Source organism: Microtus pennsylvanicus, chromosome 4 (assembly GCF_037038515.1).
Source record: "Microtus pennsylvanicus isolate mMicPen1 chromosome 4, mMicPen1.hap1, whole genome shotgun sequence".
NCBI classification, from domain to species: Eukaryota; Metazoa; Chordata; class Mammalia; order Rodentia; family Cricetidae; genus Microtus; species Microtus pennsylvanicus.
In genome coordinates, this window is record NC_134582.1 from 12,690,330 (window position 1) to 12,710,376 (window position 20,047).

The window sequence follows — 20,047 nt, forward strand, 5'->3', positions numbered from 1 at the left end:
AAGAGCAGCAGCAAGTACACATAGTACCCATATCCTAAGATTTTAAGTTCCATTCTTTTTTGCTATTTTGGTTTTTTGTTTGTTTTTTCAAGACAGGGTTTCTCTGTATAGTCCCGGCTGTCTGGAACTCGCTCTGTAGACCAAGCTGACCTCAACTCAGAGATCCGTCTGCCTCTGCCTCCTGAGTGCTGACTAGGATTAATGGCGTGTGCCAAACACTGCCCAGTCTTAAGCTCCACTCTTTAAAGGAAGCTGACAGACAGCACCCAGCCAAAGGACCACTGGTTCCAGGTCACCTGCAATTGGGAACAGAGGTTAAAAAAAGTGGGGGGACTTTTAGCTATAGACAGTTGGGAGAAACCATTATGTCAGGCAGCCAGTGCCCTGGGAAAGATGACTGGGTGGAGTGGGTGGATCAAATGTCTTCACCTTGTGCAGGCCTCACCCATAGAGACCAAGTGCCTTGAGTTGCCTGGCATCCACCCCAACAAGGCACTCTGAAGTATGCACTAATTTGGGTTCCCATAACCATTTCTGTCAAAGAGATGCTGTCAGGGCAGTGTTCTGGCAAAGTGTGTGAGGCAGGGGACAGAAAAAGCAAAGAAAACAAACAAAGTATAATCTGAGAAAAGTCCCAAGGCAATGAACCCTGCAAAGGAGTTCTGCAATGGCACAGGGCACATCTCAAGGCTATTCCAAGTCCCAAGGTACTGGGGGTGGGGGACAGCCTGGACACGTTCCCACTAGTCACAGACTGTCATCCTGTATGGAGGATTCAAACTTTCGGGTTCCCAGGAAAAGACAGTTACAGGTGTTGTCAAAGGGGCACAGAAGTAGGTGACTGAGAGTACCAAGACACTGATAGGGAAGAGAGCACAAGGGAACTAAGGCTGACATGGACAGCATCTGTTGTCAAGGATCTCCGAGACCTCTTTAAGGTCTGAAATATCATCTTGTTTCAGGATGAAGGGCAACACAGATGGCAAGAGTAAGGACCGAATTGTCTTCCAGTGGTGAGGGGGCGTGCAGTGAACCAGAATTTAGGGAAACCTGTTTACTTGAGGTATAGGCAAATGAAAGCTAAGAGACACCTCCCTAAATCACATGTATTCTGTTTGTCCAGGGAGTAGCATTCCTCTCAGAACTCTTAGTAAAGGCTCCTCGTTCGAGGCTGACACTCAGGAGGTGTGTCAGCCAACACTGCAAACTGTGGCAGCCCCCAGAAAGGCACTGCCAGGGCTGAGGTGTTGTCCAGTAGTAGAGTTCCCGCCTAGCCTAGACATGGCCCTTAATCCCACCCCCCCCAGCACTGCAGAAAATTGAAACATATGCACACATTGAGTTTTGCATTAGACTGCAGAGATACAACCTGTCATTTAAAAGCTATGCAAGGGAAAGGATTATCTGAGAGTACTATCTCAACATCAGCAACCTTCCAGTCAGTCTGCTAACTATAATCAAAGTAGCAAACATAAGATGTCTTTATTTAAAACACTAAAAAGCAGTGTTTACATTTTGTATCCAGAATAATCCTCTATAGATTGCATGGCTCAGTCTGAGAGAACAGGCTATGCATAGTTTAAGACCAGGCTGTCTTCTGCAAACATCATATCCCTATGCTCCTACATGCTTGGGCTTCCTTCTGGGGCCTGTCCAAATCAAGCCCACGTTGTGTTTTCTAGGGGCTGGAAAACCAAGCACTAACATATGTCATATAGTGAGCTCTTGTGACAACAGAGCCAATTGTCTGCTCCACCTTTCTCTAAGAGTCAATGAAGATGACTCACCTTGATGTCACTCTGAAAGTGTCTGACACTAACTGATTTTCCTTTACCAGCCTCACTACAAAGAAAGCAGTTACTCAAAGATAAGGGGCTGGGTATTCTAAAAACAGAGTCTTTGTTAATGAATAGTGCTCTTCACCAGTGAGAAAAGTCACACACACACACACACACACACACACACACACACACACACACACTACATAGCATATGAGCCTAAAGCTGAAGAGAGAAAAGGGGTGGAGAAAGAAATCCTTGAGAGACCAGAAATATACCAATAAACCAAACTATTGCCCATAACTATTTAATGCCCATAGGTTATGTACACCTTATATAATGTTTTATACTCCAATAACATCTCTCAACTAAGGCAATAAGTACAATCAATAAAATTTCCATCCCAAACATTTAAAAATACTGTTGGAATACAGAATAATTATTTCCATCATGTATAATATATTAAGGTGTGTAACTCAACCCAGTGTTTGATCCACAAGGAAAGCCCACTAGTAGGTTAAAAATAGAAGGGAACATTGGCTATTTCAATAATACAACAAAATTAACAAATCATCTGCCCAAGAAACAAAGTGTTTCTGTATAATTCATGATTCACACTCAGAATCCTGCCTGACAAGCAGGGTTACAACAGTGAGAAGTCCGGCGGTTTCTCATACTGAAAGAGCAATGGCAACCCAACCGAGAAACCTGGAAGCTATCCAGTCATAGTGGCAGATACTCAGGAGGCAGAGGCAGGCGGGTCTCTGTGAGTTCAAGGCCAGGCTGGACTACACAACAGTCAGAGCTAAATACCCTGTCAACAAAATGAAACACCCTGGAGGCTTAGTGCTCAGTCACAGAAAATCTTCTTGGTTTCAGTTTCAATAACTTAATGATAACTGAGAACCAGAAATCCACTAATGGCAGAACTCTGTTTGTTCATTTTTGCTTTAATTATTCCAAACACTCCCACCAACAAAGATACTTGACTTTTTAACTAGTTCTTCCGGGACCTGGGGTTTTGTCCATAGACAGATAACTCAAGAAAACACTGAACTTGAAACACTCCAGGTTCAGACTCCCAGTAATTTACCACCCCTGCTAGCATGGACTATATTCACATCTAACTAAAAATCAAATTGTTTCTAATGGTCTACTTGAAAAGAAATTCGGTATAAATGTTTTTGTTTCTCAAAACTAGATCTCCAAAGTTTCCGAGTATTCAGTAAGTCATTAGCTTCATAAGGCAGCAATTAAATGCTGTCTGCTCAGGGACTTCAGGACTTAGTGCGGTTTCCCGTCTCTCTCGTACTCGCTGTTGCTCCGCACACGGTCACGGAACACGGCTTCAGCTCGGAACACTCCATGCAGCTCAGGTTGTTTTTCTCTGCCTCACTGCTTTCCAGCCTCCAGACCAGGTTCTGTTGAGCCTCTCAGCGCCAGAGCTGCAAGCTGAAAGGCTCCTCCCCTAACTCCCACGGGTAAAAAGGGTGGTGCGCATTTCCCAAGCTGGAATTGCTAGAGTTCCAGCCCTGCCTAGCACCTTCTCTACCCTTCTCAAAGACACTCGTATCTGTCGTGCTCTGGAGCTCCTGGTGACCCCAAAGGCTATCCAAAGCAATCCAGGACTGGCCCCCAAACAGGTTTCACCCTCCTTCATAACCAGTGGACGAACTTTAGCCCTTGTTGACCCAGACTAGGTACAGAGAAAAGAAGAGATTTCAATTTTTTTTTTTTCAAACTAAGATGGTCGGTGAGCCCACGGAGCTGAAGGGCTCCCCCATGCGCTGGACATTAGCTAGCAATCGCCAGGTGAGGATGCGGAAGTTCCTTTTCCTACCCCGCCCAGACCTGTCCACAAGGCCGGTGTAACAGGAATTGCAAACTCACCTACAGGACTGGTCTACACACAGCGCGCTTGCACACACCTACCCCTCTGCACAGAGGTGTGCAGGCAGGCAAGTGTCAAACAAGTCCCAGCCACCAGAAAAGGCGAACAAGAAAATCAGACGTCGGGATATATGGAACATTTTTTAAGGAAGCGAGGGATGGGTGACTAAAGGTCCTGACCTGCTCCCCTCGCCCCGGGACCAGGCAGAAACCAGAAGGGCTAGGGCTGTGGAACCAACGCCTGGGAAGCTGCTGGTCACTTTAACTACATCACCTGCCATGCGGTATCAGGAGCAGCTGCTCCTGCCGCACTTGTTCCTAATCCTGAACCGCCCCCGACCCGGGAGCGGAGCGCATACCACCCTACCTCAAAGATAACTCCACCCCTGGTCAATAATTACTCCAATCCTCCCCCAAATACCTGATAACCCCAAAAGAGCTACCTCAAAATGCCCATTGTGGGCAAATTAACTATTGGCTTCCTGGGCTGAAGGGATGGCGCCTCAGTTAAGAGCACTTGCAGCTCTTACAGAGGACCCCGGTACGGTTCCCAGCACCCACTCCAGTTCCAGGGGCTCTGACGCCCTCTTCTGGACTTCTCAATGCACATGCTGACATGCCGGCATATATATTATACATACATATATACATACCCATAATATATATATTATATAAATAATCAAACTAAAACAATTATATATTTTTTTAAAGAATGTATTTCCCTGGGATCACCAGAAACCCCTCCATCAACTCTCTATCCCCCTCCCACCCTTACCCTTACCCCACTCTGCGCCCCTCCCACCCAGCTGACTCCTCATCCCTCTCCACTCCCAAGTTCAGGATCCCTCCGGTCGCCACACACGCATCAGGGAAGACAGGTCAACTGAGGGGCACTTGGCACTGCAGGGGACCTAGAACAGAGTCCATAAAGAGGACATGGGGGCTGCATGCCAGGTGCCCCATTGAAGCTAGTGTCTTACCCCGGCTCCCAAAGGGTTAAGACGCCCCTGTGGTTTCAGGCTCTCAACAGGAGACCAAGGCCGGGAGAGGACGAGAAGGGAAGGGCAAAGTGGACGTAGGCGACAGGCCGCCTGAGTGGGACTGAGCTGTGCTGCTGTCGGGGGACTCTGCGGAGCCGCCAGTAGGTGCGGCGCACTCCCGGAACACCCAAACTTTCTCCACCATCCAAGTTGGGGGTGCCGGGGACAGAGGCCACAGAGACGCTGACAGGGGCGTCCGAGAACCGTGGGGAAGGTGTCCCCGAGCGTGCCGTGCCGCACCTGTGTCCCGGGGCCGCGCCGGGCCCGTACTCACCCGGGTGTAGAGCTCGCTGTACGACATGTCCCCGCGGATGGAGCCGGAGCCCCGGACACCTCCCGGGACGCCGGGTCGGGGCTGCGCTCTGAGGCCAGGCTCCTAGCTCGCCCGCGCGCTCTCCGTGCACCGCCGGTGCAATCTCCCCGGACCAGTTCCTCCGCGCTCGTTCCTCGGGTGGACCGACCTGCTGGCGCCGACGCCCGCTCGCTCCGGCCCGCGCGACCTTTACTCCCTGGGCGGTGGCAGCTCTGGTGCTGCGTCCGAGAGTGGCGGGAGGGCGGGGAGAAGGCGCGCCGCGCTCCGGGCTCAGGTACTGAGAGGAGGCGCGGACGCGCGACCAGGGAGAGAGGGAATGGGGGGGGGGGGACCCGCGCCTCACCCGCGCCTCACCACGGCCGGCCGCCGCCGCCTTTGAGCCCTCAGCGCCCCCGCTGCCACCGGGTCCTGGGGCGGGGGGCGGGGCCGGCGAGGAGCGGCGCCCCGGGAGGTGGCACGCGCCGCCCCCTGCTGGCCGCCGTGCAAACGCCGCACAGGTGCGGGCGGGCGGTCGCACCTGCCGCCCCGCGATGTCCTAACCACCTGGGCAGAGGATGGGCAAAAGTGCGACGGAGACCTGAAGAGAGGGAAGAAAAGTGCGGCTGAAAAGGGCCTTATACTTTTTCTCTCGGTTTTATGTTTGTGTTGAACGTTTTCATTATTAAAGTCTAATTATGCCATAATCTACTAAGGTGATTTTGATGGGCACTAAAGATCATCCTCACCAAAATGAACACCCTGCGCAGAAATCCTCATTAGTAAAAGGGTGTTCTCCTGCGGGAACATTGTTTCACCCAAAGCCTCTTGTTAGACTCCTCCTCTCAGAAGACAAAATCTCAAGTTCCCTTAGCTCCTCTCCTCCATATTCTGGGTCCCTCTGTCCTTCCTACGTCATTTATGTTTCTTCTGCCCTTGCTTTTGGCTGCCCACAGCAGCTTCATACTTTTTTTCAACTTCCAAAGAAACTTAGGCATTCTAGCCTGAAAGGGAAAAGAGTCAGCAGGATGGGGTGAGAGAACCGAGGTCCAGGACACTGTCTTGGGCTTTGAACCACAGCAATTGACCTTGAGTGTGGCTTTCAGCCAGAGGACGTACACACACACACACACACACACACACACACACACATACACACACACTCACGCGTACACAGACACCAGCGGGAGCGGGGTGGGGGAGCGTTATTCTGGAATCTTCTCCCCAGAAGGTGACGCCCACCTGAACTTTACAACTGAATTGAAACGTCTACCTTACCGCAGGCATTCCACAATGAAACTCATCCAGGGAGCTTTGAGAGTTCCAAAGAAGCGACCCCGCCTCCGCCCCGTCCAGAATTCCGATTTGTTCGTGAGAATTTCTAAGTTCCCCTAGCATTCAAAAAAATGCTTCTTTCGGGGCTGACAGAAGAAGAGACCAAAGCTCGAGCATTGGCTCTGAGATGGAAGGACACTTTGGCAGCAAAAACAGACTCAGACACTCTTCTCTCAGAAGGTCTTTCCTGCAGGACGCAGAGCGTAGCTCAGCAGTAGGGTACTAACCTAGCATTTGTGGAGACATGGATTGGATTCCCAGCACCGCAACATGACAGTGTAAAACGCCCCAGATAGTCATTCCCCTTGGATTGTAGCACTTACTAAGGTGAGCCATCACCACTGAAGCAGCCACCAGCTAACCTGAGACCTTCTACATCAGTGGGAGAGCGCTTTTTTAACCAGCCCAGGGCTTCACTGCAGACCCATGGAAACAGAATCACTGAAGGTGGGGCCAGAACTCTGTTCTGACGACCATCTAAGAAAGGCTCCTCGCCTCCATCTCCACCTCTATCCCCACGTCTTACTCCAGCACATCCAGGCGAGCAGTCTTGACCAGCGACTCTCTTGTTCTCCTGGCTCCTGGCTTTTCATTCTCGTTTCCTGCTAGGCTTCCCTTACCTGGATATCTCCATCTACTTGGACAGAGTTCATTCATAACCCATTTTCTACACATCACCATCACTTCTAAATGCATGTCAGGCTCTCACCCCCCAGAAATTCACCTCACCTGATTTAACTCACCTGTGGTGTTGCCCTGAAGTTGTGGGGGTTGTTGTTGTTTGTTTGTTTTGGAAATGGGTTTTGTTTTCTTAAGTCAGGGTCTTCCTATACAGCCAAGGCCTCAAATTCAAGTTCTTCTTGATCTGACCTTCAAAGTACTAGGAAGGTTGTTGGCCCCTCCCCTACTACTTCCAGCTCAGGGAAAAGGATTCCCTAGAGCTCCCTGGATGGCCCTAAGGGTAGCCAAGGTTGGGAAGCAGTGCTTTATGCTGGGGGTGTAGCTCAGTGGCACAGTGCTTGCCTACCTAGCATGTACAACAGTGGTTCTCAACCTTCCTAATGCTGTGACCCTTTAATACAGTTCCTTATGTCATGGTGACCCAGCCCCAACCATAAAATTACTTCACTGCTACTCCATAACTGTAATTTGCTACTGTTATTGCAATTCATTGTAATATAAATATCTGATATGGGACTCCCCAATGGGTGGTGAGTTGAGACACACTCACAGGTTGAGAACCACTAATGTGCAGGGTTTGATCCCAGGAACACACACACAAAGGGGAGGGAGAGGGAGAAGGGACTGTTTTAATCCGGGCTCCACTCGGCCCATGCTATGAAAGTGCTCGCTCCCTGTAAAACATGGGATGGTGTTTTATTCTAGCTGCTATGTTAGTTGTCGATCTTCCCCCTTTGCAGCTCTTGTTTTCCCAGCCTCGCCAATCACATCTTCTGAGCATCTTTTTCTGGCCCTGCTTCTTCCTCCCAGTTCCTGGAAAACTGTGCCCTGTTTCCTGTAACATCTTTCTTCTTCTCTATGTCCCCTACTCCATCTCTCAGTAGATGCTCACACTCAAATCTGCTATTAGTCCTATTCTAGACTTCCACCTGCCAATCCTATACATCTCACTGGGATCTAGGGCCGACCTGAAATTCATTCCTCCTCACCATACTCCCCTCCATCCCAACTGTCTGGCTCCCGTCAGACCTGGCACAAATTAAAAGCTCAATTCATGTTGTCTGAACCAAATCACATCCCTCAGGGGCATGCAGGTCTGGGCCAGGGCTTTGTGAATGTTCAATACTACAATCAGATACGGTCATTCCCTCCTTTGAAAAAGACTAATGACATTATAAGACTTACTTCTTTCCAGAACGCATGCTGAGCACACTACCCCTGTCTCTTGTTGAAGCCTCAGTGAAGGAGATTGGGATCATTAATCCTATTTCCCAGATGACCAAAGTCAAGCTCAAAGAAGAACAAGTGAGAAGCATTGTACACCGTAGGCCTAGGATTTGATTGCTTCCTAGAACCCAAGTGAAAAATGGGTCTTGAACTTCATAGAGAATATCAGGATTAAGGGAATGGCCAGAGGTGCAAAGTCAGCTGATTAAAGGTATGGTCAGTTGGGACAGATGTTTAATAAGTATCCTGGGTTGATTGGAACACCTGAATGTGGAAATGGGACTTCTCAAAGTAGAGCTATTATCTGCTAAGAGTGCCTTGGTCCCTCCCTCTCCTGGCAGGTACACACTTAGGAATGAGAAGCAGCGTTGAACTCTCAGAGCAAGCATTTGTACCTCTCTAGCTGTGTTCTACTACTGTGCCCTGTGCGCATGCAGTTCATATATGTCTCCTGCTTGAAGGGGCTGTAATGGGACCAAACCTGACCTGTGCTTGTCATTGTGCACACCAGGTTCATTGAGACGCACATTGTGTCGGATCTAAAGGAAGTGCTGCTTGTTGAACGGGAGAAAGAAGGGAGAAAGAAGGGAGTTGCCAAGCAGGGTGGCTGGGTAGGGGACGATAAGCACAAACCAAGAAGGGGGAAGGGGGGGGGGTGTGGAGGCCAACTCTGAAGACTTAAGTGAAATACTTGTAACTCTGAATAAATCCTCGGTGGTAGTTAAGCTCATTTTCTTTTATTCTCTCCCCCACACACAGATTCCTATCTCCTCCCTTCCCTGTTCCATTCGAGCTACACACACATTTGTGGAAAAGTACACAAGTGTACCAGAACTTCCTGTCCCTGTCCTGGCTGCAGCTGAGGGACAGGCCAGCAGACACTGGTGACAGAAGCAGAAGGAGCATCGAGAGGAGAAGTATCCAGGTTCCACCTCTGCAGCTATGCTCTGCCTAGCTTCTCTCTCCTCCATGGAGAAGGATCCAGGTTCCGCGTCTTTGCAGCAAAGCTCTGCCTAGCTTCTCTCTCCTCCACATGTTCTCCCACTCAGTGACCACTGGTTTATGTCCACACAGAACGGTTTCCCCAATCCCTCCTCATACTTTTGTCTATGAACATGGGTCCTGAAAATGAGAAGATGAACCTTTTAGGCATTTTTAAGGGCGTTTTTAAGTTGTGATCTGTATCAATCAGGGTTGGCTGGGGTTTGCTGAAGTAACAAACTAAGTTCCAAGTCTTGGCTCCTGTGCAAAAACTATATCCCCCCCCCCATTATTCATTTTATGATGGATTGCATGGGGCTCTGCTCCACACTGTCTCTCCTCTGGGTATATATCTGGAAGATCGTCAGTCTTGTGGCTGAGGAGAAAGGGGTGCAGCAAACGCTACCCCAGCTCTCAATGCCTTCCTGTACATTCATTCACATCTCAGAGTAAGTCACTGGGGATCAAGCCTGGGGTTATAGGGTGCTTGGCCAGACAGGGCCCTGTTCAGAGGAGCAACCCAGAGCAGACAAAATGTATGTGAACAACAATGTAATCTATTAGACTCCTTTTCCCCGTGTTCCAACAATTATCACTTCCAGAAAAATTGAATTTTATGTTAGGGTTTTTCCTGAGCTCTGGTTTTCCCTTCACCTGGGTAAATAGATGAATACAGTATCTGAATGAAGTGCCACAAAGTTGAAATATAAATTCCCTAAAAATGGAGAAAGAGGGAACAGCTTCACCAGCATGGGAAGACAGGGGAAACCTACACTGAAACCTGAGTATGGAGCTTAATCTCAGTAGAGCAAACACAACAAGATTGGAGGGGAGGAGGACTGGGGAGGTGAATCCGTGGTTAGGAGCACAAAATGCTCTCCCAGAGGACCCAGGTTCACTTCCTAACATACTCATGGAAGCTCACGACCTTCTGTAACTCCAATTCCAGGGCATCTGATGCCATCATCTGGCCTCTGCGGGCAGCAGGCACACACGTGATACATAGACACACACACAGACAAAATGCTCGTACACTAAAGGTCCTGGATTGACAGGGCTAGGATGACAGACCTCACTGCTCTCGGAGGCAGCTGGCCTTGTCATTAAACTTTGGGATGTGCTCTTATCTTCAGGAATCTGCGATGATATTACAACCCTAGACCAGCAGTTAGCCAGGCAGCAATCCTCCCTGATTCTCCGTCTGTGCCTCTCTCTCTCTCTCTCTCTCTCTCTCTCTCTCTCTCTCTCTCGCTCTCGCTCTCGCTCTCGCTCTGATATTTTAATTGTTGTATCATATCTTATAAGACTAGAGCAGTGGAAGTATGATTGGAATTATATTACTCTAACTGAGAAACAGGAATAATTAAAATTGTTTTCCCGAACCAGTGGCTATTACATCACTTGTGCGGACTACGTCCAAGTTAGCTCCAATGATCCCAAGCCTCCTAGTTTCTGCCCTTTTGTGAGCAGCTTTTCCTTTCCTGTGTGGCCTAGACCAATTGATCTGCTTCCAGACAATAAAAGACAGCAAAGTCATAGGATGTTATTTCCACAAACACACACACACAAAAAAAAAGTTATAAAAGACCGACTTTGGCCTCTGAAATTTTTCCTTCATGTGCTTGCTTTGATGAAGAGTCTGCATGGAGATAACCCTATGGCAAGGAAACGCAACAGCCCTGAGGACCGGAATCATCCCGGCAGTTATGGGAGTGACCTTTGAGGCAGATTCACCGCTAGATTCTCCTTTTGATGAGACCCTAGCCCCAGCTGACACTATGACATCAGCCACAGAGGCATTCTGAAGCAGAGGATTCAGGAAGCTGTATAGAACTTGTGTGTGTGTGTGGGGGGGGGGATCACTGGAGAAACGGCTCAGCAGTTAGGAGCACTGGCTGTTTCTCCAGAGGACCAGAATTTGGTTCTCAGCACCCACAGTGGACATTTCATGACTACCTCTGACCCAGAAAATCTGAAATTCTCTTCTGGCCTTGGATGTACTTATATGAACATACACAAATAAAAATATTTTTTAAATCTTAAAACCAACAGCAAGATAACAAACAACAAGCTACATGATTAATAAAGTCTGTGGCCCACACACTCTGGGAGGTAATAATCGCATGCCGTTCAGTTTGAGGTGGTTTAAGTTTGTCACCTAGCAGTAAAGGCCTGGCAAACGCTGCTCTGTGGTGCTTAGTTTGTTAATAAGAACCACAGCCCAGCAGTCTCCTCCTCCTCTTCATGAAGGCATGGCTTGTATGTTCCTTCCTGTGAAGCAGCCATTTTCAAACTGAACTTTACACGTCTTTGGTAAAACAATGATTCTCCAGCTCTCCCCTCCTACCCCCCCGCCCCGGTGCTGCTGCCACCCCCAGCCTTGCATGATCCTCTCCATCAGAAAGTCATGGCAGCCATCAAGACTTATCCTCAAGTCAAAGGGTATTCCCAGGTAAGAACGTGTTTGCCTGCGGAGTCCAAGCCTGTAGGACACTGGGCCAGAGGCGGTTCCTGATTGATTCTGAGAAAGCCACTGGCTCTGGAGAAGTGGCCCGGCATTGAGTCTAAGTTACCAGCAGGATTAAAGGAAGAGCTAATTAAGGGGTCAGCTGACAGAGTATTAAAAATCATCTTTCAATAGAAATTCAAAAACAGAGGATGCTGCTGTAACCGAATCTCCCTTCCCACCTATTTATGTAAACAAAACTTCTGAAATGTTTTCCTGGACTTGTATCTATGGCCAAAATAGGAAGAGAGTTGAAATTTTATGAAAAGACCATTTGTGCTCATATGTCAATTCAGAATAATTTTAATACTTAGATAACTACAAACTTTAAAAAATAATTATTTGTTATAGTAAAGTACTTGTGGCGGTGGAAATGAAAATGGGCTCCATATTTGAAAGGATTGGGAGAAGTGGCCTTGTAGGAGGAAGTGTGTCACTTGGGGGTGGGCTTTGAGGCTTCAAAAGCCCAAGCCAGGCCCAGAGTCTCTCTCTTTGTGCTGCTGCAGATGTGGGTGTAGAACTCTCAGCTCCTTCTCCAACACCGTGTGTGTCTGTGGGCCACTGTGCTCCCACCGTGGTGATAATTGACTAAACCTCTGAATTGTCAGCCAGCCCAAATTAAGCGTTTTCTTTGATAAGAATTTCTATGGTTATGGTGTCTCTTCACAGCAATAACAATAACAACAGTGACTAAGACATTACCACACCTGGCTATTAAACTGGTTTCTAGCACCACCGAGCAGGGTCAAATTCAAGAGGTGGGAGAATGGAACTCCAGGCTCAGGGAGAGAAAAATAAAAAGAATTATTCAAAGCAATTATTAGCAGGTTGACAAGATGGTTGAGCAGACAAAGGTGCTGGCCGCCAACCTGGATGAGCTGAGTTTGTTCCCAGAAATCTACACAGCAGAAGGAGGGAAGGAAGTCTTGCAAATTGTCCTCTGATCTCCACACATGTGCCATAGCACACGTGCGTGCACAGAAGTAAAGAAATGTAAAACTTTTAAAAAGTGTGTGTGTGTGTGTGTTGTAATGAGTCGACAGAGAATATGAAGTCGCTATGCTGACTCTAGTCCACTGGGCTCATTTTAAGCAGTACTGTAACTAGAAGCTACATTTTTTTTCTAAATAATTTATTTTTATATAATTTAATATAACTTAATTTTAAAATTTAGTTATTAATCTATGTGTAGAGACATACATGGGTTTTCTTTTGTCTTGTCAGTGTTGTGGATGTTACCCAGAGCCTTGAATATGCTAATAATGTGCTCTGTCTTAGAATGTAGTGTGTGTGTGTGTGTGACAGAGAGAGAGAGAGAGAGAGAGAGAGAGAGAGAGAGAGAGAGAGAGAGAGAGAGAATGCTTAGAGGTGCTGACATGCTCATCTCAAGTTTATTAAAGGTGATTATGAGAAGCAGGAGGGATTTCCTGTTCCAGACTCCATCATGTTTATGTCAAATATCTCCCAAGACCCCTTGTCTGGGGATGGGCTGTACCCGCGTGCCTCTGTAATGGGGACAGGACAACTCAGGAGTGAAAACACTGTGTCCTTGAGAACAGGTAGAAGGTAAGCTATTTTCAATAGAAATTACTATTGTCTATCCCATAATATAAAAATGCATGCACTGGGAAAGTGAAGGCAGCGGTCACCCACAGATAGACTATTCTGCCCTGCCAGGGTAGCTCAGTTAGAAACTTGAATGCTATGGTTTTGCAGTTCCCCAGGCATTTCTGCTGGGTGCTGTCAGTGCCTGTGGTGGTTTGAATAGACATGGCCCCCACAGAATCATGGGTTTGAATGCTTGACCCATAGGAAGTGGCACCATTAGGAGGTGTGGCCTTGTTGGAATAGGTATGGCCTTAGGGAGGAAGTGTGTCACTATCAGGGCAGTTTTGGAGGTCTCAGAGGATAGATGTAGGCTGAGTTAGCGTTCACTGCTGCCTGAAGTTCAAGATGTAAAACTCTCAGTTCCTTCTCCAGCACCATGTCTGCCTGTGCACCACTGTGCTTCCCACTATGGTGATAATGGACTGAACCTCTGAAACTGTAAGCCAGCCCCAATTAAATATTTTCCTTTGTAAGTATTGCTGTGGTCATGGTGTCTTTTCACAGCAACAGAAACCCTAAGACAGAAGTTGGTACCATGGACTGCGGTATTGCTGTGATAGGCCTGACTATGTTTTGGTTTTGAGAAATTTAGACCGTGGGACTTTGGGTTAGGAAAGCAGTGGAAAGCTTTAAGCACTGCCTAGTTGGCCTTGTCAGCAGAACATGGGAGACAGTGGTGCTGAGGGAGATTTGAAATGTGGGATCTTGGCTCAAAAGGCTGCAGAGGAGAATATTTGTATGTATCTAGAGTGCTGTTTCGGCTAAGAACATGACTGCTTTGGGCTCTGGTTCAAAAAATCTGCCTGAGGCTAAATTGATGTTTTAGACCAATGGCATTGGCAGAGGAAATTTCAAAACAGTCTAGTATTAACTGTGCCCTGTGGTTATTATGTCCACTCCTTTGAGGATCTGTAACAAAAGGAGCAAGCTGAGAAAAGAAAGTTACAAAAATGTACAATTTGAGGAGAAAGGGGAGGCCAGGAAGTGGGATGGAGCCAAATCCTGTGTTCTGGGAAATAAACAGACTAAAAGAGAGCCTGCCATTGGGTGGGATAAAGGGAGTGGTGACCTCATGGCAAGACACCACCCAGCTAAGCTTCCACCTTGTGAAAAAAAAGGAAATAAATAAAAGTTTAAAGCTAGGTATGGTGGTGCATACCTTCGATCCTAATATTATGGGAGCAGAGGCAGGGGGAATCTCTAAACTCAAGTTCATCCTGGTCTACAGAGGAAGTTCTAGGACAGCCAAGCTTAGGCAGTGAAGGAAACCATGGAAAATAGAAAGCTGGTGGAGATTTAATTGAACAAGAGGGCCATGTTCCAGCCCCGGCAAGCAGCAGAACTCAGCAGCTTCAGCCACGTGGTTCTGCCTTTAAAGTCAAGGACAGAAGAAAGGGGTTATGGAATCTCCCTTCATGACGAAGGAAAGGCACTGAGACCAGGTGTGTGTCAGTGCTGTCCCTGCGTGAAAGCCCAGAGAGGCCGTTGTGTGAAGTTGTGAAGAAGAAGCCTGGATTACCTGGGATGTTGGAGATGCCAGAGTTGGATACCTGAGAAGCCGAGCTACAGACCAGGTGTGGAATCAGCCCAAGAGATAAGTTTGTTGCAGTCAGCAAGGCAGAAAGGAGCTGGAGATCTGAAGAGCGCTTTGACGTCATACATGGAGATGCAGAATTGGGAGTTTGCCCAGCTGTGTTTTTGGTCTTGCTTTGGTCCAGTATTTCCTCCCGATGCTCCATCCTCCCACTTGAAATGGTGATGTATATCCTATACCATTGTATGTTGGAAGTATGTGTTCTATTTTTGATTTTGAGTTTACAAGGGATTACAGTTAAGAGGTTGTCATGAGTCACTGAAGAGACTTTGAACTTTGGACTTTTAAACAAGGTTGAGACTGTTATAGACTATGGGGACTTCTGAAGTTGGACTGAATTTATTTCTGCATTATGCCATGACTACAAACCTATGGGGGCCAGGGAGTGGGATAGGGTGGTTTGAATAGGAATGGCCCCCAAAGACTCATATGTTTGGATGCTTGGCCCATAATGAGTGGCACTATTAGGAGGTTTGGCCTTGTTGGAGTAGTTATGGCCTTGTAGGAGGAAGTGTGTCATTGTGTGCAGGCTTTGAGGTCTTAGGTGCTGAGGCTAGGCTTAGTGTGGCGTTCACTTCCGCTGCCTGCAGATCAAGATGTAGAACTCTCAGCTCCTTCTCCAGAACCATGTCTGCCTGCATGCTGCCATGCTTCCCGCCGTGACAATAATGGACTAAACCTCTGGAATTGTAAGCTAGCTCCAATTAAATGTTATCCTTTATAAGACTTGATGGGCGTGGGCAGGGGGAGAGATGCCCTCCTCCACCCCGCCCCACCCCTGCCCATCAATGTCTGAGGCAGGTGGGATAGCTGGCCCTGCGGCCATAATAGCGGAGGAGCTAGCCCTGCCCCTCATCAGCTGTGGTACTCAACAGAGGGGCCCCACACCACATCTGGGCGGCACAGCACAGCTGGCCTTGAGGTGTAGCTGTGGGAGAACTGACCCTGAAAGCTGGAGAACCGGCTCCGTCCCTTGCTCATCCCTGCAAGGGGTGAACTAGTCAGAGCAATGCAGGACAGCTCCCCTGACGGGGTGGTAAGAACAAGGGAGAGCTGGCAGGCTGACCAACCCTGTAACTACCCAGACTCAGAACCAGGATGATGAGTTGGCCCACCGCAATATCCACCCGACCTGTGATCTGCTGGAGCACGTGAAGGGGCTGGTCCTGCAGACCCAAAACTGCAGGGTCTCCATGACACAGGGCAACAACAAGATAACCAGAGGAGCTCCACTGTGCCCAGCATTGATGGCGTAGCAGAAATCAGAGGCCTTGACCCAGACCAATGACTCTCTGCAGTGAACACTTGCAAGTAAAGATATATGGACAGAAGAGCTTGCTGTGTGACTCAGTGTGTCACAATGCAGCCTCCGGGAGAAGATTGAGTTTTCCTTTTATTTTTTTTTCTTCTTCTTTTCTCTCAAATTTTATTTTGGGGGAGGGGAGAGGTTGCAAGGGCAGAGGGCAGATATAAATGGATGGGGAAATTGATGGGAGGGAGAGGCATGATGTGAAAGACACAAAGAATAAGTTAAAAAAAACAGTTTATAAAAAAGAGTTGCATTGGTAACAGCGTCTCTTTGCAGCAATAGAAACCCTAACTAAGGCAGTGCCTGGTGTGATGATGTTTCCTTTCTGCTGCTATGTGTTATCTTCCTTAGCCTCAGCCTCTGCCCTGAACGGAACACTCCCAGCCAGGGTCTCCATCTGGCTGCTTCAGTGGGCTTTGCCGACGGACGTCTGCTGCACGTCTGTTAGCTCCTGATTTGATGGCGCCTTTCAGTTGCCCTCTCAGCGATCCCTGTCGGATGCTGTGTCTTTCACCTGCTATTTGCTATCTGTTCTCTTGCTTTTGCTTGCTCTATACCTGATAGACTCACTCATCCAACACCAAGAGCACAGGTCATTCTGTGGACGTACTGGATGTCTGAGGGAACTGCTGGTATCAGTTCTGCCCTCTGTCCTGTTGAAGCAGAGTCTCTCTTCGTTGTGTGTGTGTGTGTGTGTTTTTCTTCCAGAAGCACTGCATAAGTAAGGCTGACCGGTCTGGAAAGGAAACTCAGGAAATTTTCCTGATTCCCTTCTCATCTTCTAGTTGGACCCAGTACCTGGGAGGAAGCTTCAGGCAGGTGGATACTGGGCAAATCTAAGGAATAAGCACAGTATTTGAGTAGACAAAAGTTCAAGAGAGGAGAGGACATCTCGTAAGGAAACGAGATTGTTGTCCAGGAGGAGTTCAGGCAGATACCGGACTATCAGCCTGAGGGATGTTGCACATTAGTGGGAGGTATTCTGTACCACAGCTGAGCATCAGAGTTTATTCCATGGAGACCTACTTGCTTATGGAACAAAAGGGAAGCTAAGGTCTTGTGGTCCCTGTGGCTGGATAGATAACCTCAAAGGAAGGAAACTCTCACTTCAAAACTTGCTCCCAGGGGAGGTCTGCTATCCATCCCTTACAGCTCAGGAAAGCTTGTGTTCCCTTTAGGGTAAGGGTGTTGATTATAGAAGACTTGACTTTAATCCTAAACAGAATGAGTAGCTTTTGCTTCCATTAAGCATCCTTAAAATGAATTTTATAACTAGAAAGAGGAAAAGACGATGCTGCTTACAATTTCCCAGCGGCTCAAAATTCTCTCTTCATAGGGGTTGTGCACTGAGCCCCAAATCTATAGTGCCGGTGTCTGTGATGACTCCCTAGAACAGAATGATGGTCATACTGGAGCTTGGGTGGAGGGAAAAGGAGACAAATGTTGTGGCATGGATCCGAGGACATCCAGTTGTCACAGCCAGTGTGGTCACATCTACACATTTTCCACAGAGGTCCTCAGGCAAACTAGTCCCTCGCTGCCATCAGCTTACCTAAAGGAGCTTCAAGAGTCCTATGCAGAGAATGGAAAAGGCCACGGTGTTTCAGCCTCAGCATCTTGCGCCCCCTGCTGGAAAGTTTTCTCAACGGCTCGTTTTATTTTTGCCTCCCCCCCCCCCCCCCCCCCCGTCTTGTTTTTCAAACTTCCAGGATTCCCTCTGAGCTTTGACAATCCAAGCTGGAAGGAGCAAGTCCTCATCTTCCCAGTGTAGCCCAGACTAACTTCAACGTCACAGCCCTCTGCCTCACCTTTCATATTATTGCCGCAATCTAAGACACCTGACACCTCACCCGACACCTACACTTCTCTGTTAAGGAACCCGGCTCAAAGAAGAGATAGGGCTTGCCCCAAACCACCCAGCTGGTTAGTGTTTGCTGTTTTTGCCCTGGGCACGTCTGCAAAGATGGCGGAAGGTGGGATGGGATCTTAAGACCTGCATGATAAGTGCAGATTTCCATTCACTATCTTTCCGGCTCATCTGACCCATGAAGCTGACGTTCACACCTTATAACCCCCAAATAACCCAGAGGAGAGTCATGAGTGCAGAGCCCAAGTTAAAGAGACTGCCGGTGAGATTTTCTCATGCGTTGAGGTGACATGGGAGAGAATGAACCAGAGACAGGAGTGAAGCTGAACACGGCTCTTGAGGTTTGCGTTAGCTACAAAGCCAGATACTTTAACAAACCTGCCTCGAATATTCTGTTTCCAAATTCTACCCATCCTTCAGGGCAGGCATTCTTGTTCGTTTGTGATACCATTTTATTTTTTGAAACGGATTGTCCCTATGTAGCTCCATTTGACCTGGAACTTGACTATGTGTGCCAGGCTAGCCTTGAACTCAGAGATTTACCTGCCTCTGCTTCCCAACTGCTGGGATTAAAGCTAGGGCAGGCATTCTTGAGCTTGGATAGATATAGATTTCAGTCAACTGGGAATAATTTCCCCCTTTAAAAAGAAAAGGCTGAGGATAAAGGGTGTATTTCGGTGGTACAGTGTTGGTGTGTAACATGAGACCTTGGACCCAACCTCCAACATTGCTGAGGGGAGCTTATCTCATTCCAAGTGTTTCTACTTAATTTCCTGGGAACTGGGAGGGTATTTTTGGTTTGGGGTTTTTGTTTGTTTGCTTATTTTGAGACAGTGGCTTCTCTGTAGCTCAGGTTGGCCTTGAATCCACACCCCTCTCCCCTTGCCTCTACTTTCCAAGGGCTGGGATTAGGGGAGTGGTTTCCCCAGGAGATCATGGAATATGACCTAGGTCAAGAATACCAGCTTTAGCGTCCATACCATGTCCTCCTTTTGGAATCCATCTTGCACTACATGGATACATATTTCTGTACTGTTTTGTACCTGGGGTCAAGTCTTTTAGTCTGCTGCAAGCCCTCAGCATCCTTACTTCGAGCTTTAATTCTGGCAGCATCCCCGGACTACACTTCCGGGTAGTCAGCTGGTGTGCTGGGAACAGTCATAGTCTACTCCTCACTGCAAAGCCTTTTCTGGCTCGGGTATCACTCATTAAAGTCTTGACTAATTAGTAATGACCATCAAATAAGTTTTTCCTGGAGATGCTGGTGACTTGTTAAATGGCAAGGTACTTGTTAGAAGTCAGCCCCCCCCCCCCACACACACACAGCCGTCACTACCACTGAAACTTCCTTGGGCAAAGGCTTCTGTCTATGGAATTTGGTAAATAAACACAAATTATCTTCTAATTTTCTCAGTCGAGGTTTCCTCCTCTCAGATGACTCTAGGTTACGTCAAGTTGAGCTGATCGACACATAAACACATCACTGTCAAGCCTTTCCTGTCTTGTTTGTACCCCAAGATCACTCCTATACCAACATTACAATAGAGAGAGATTCCAAATTTTAAAAGTCCCACAGTCTTGCAAATTCAAACACTTTGAAAATTCAGTATCTTTTAAACAATTCCAAGTATCTTTCTCTTTTAAGATCTAAAATCTACAACTGTGGGTTTGTAAAATCTATTAATAAAATGAATAAATTAAGTACTTTTTTTTCTTCAAGAGGGAAGAACCTGGGCACAGTGACAATATGAACAAAGTAAAACCAGTAAAACCAAACTCCAGCCATGTAAATAACTCAGTGTCCAATGTCTAGAATCCACTCATGATCTTCTGGGATCCATCCACGATCTTCAGGGGATCCATTCATGATCTTTTGGGATCCATTCATGATCTTCGGGGGATCCTCCAAGGGGCTCGGATCGCTTCTCCAGTTCTGCCCTCT

General features: G+C 47.7%; 1 protein-coding gene across 4 annotated transcripts in view; it reads right to left on the minus strand.

Moving 5' to 3' along the window:
* The window catches only part of Myo5b (myosin VB), a 272,874-nt gene extending 267,671 nt beyond the window's left edge, over positions 1-5,203 (minus strand). For 3 of the 4 annotated variants that reach the window (XM_075968283.1, XM_075968282.1, XM_075968280.1), the window contains exon 1: positions 4,983-5,135. In XM_075968283.1, the coding sequence (XP_075824398.1) occupies positions 4,983-5,009 (27 nt within the window). In that variant the 5' untranslated portion in view covers positions 5,010-5,135. Of the gene's footprint in view, positions 1-4,982 lie in introns of all 4 variants that reach the window. The other variant, XM_075968281.1, reaches the window with a different exon arrangement.
* Positions 5,204-20,047: the final 14,844 nt, after the last annotated feature.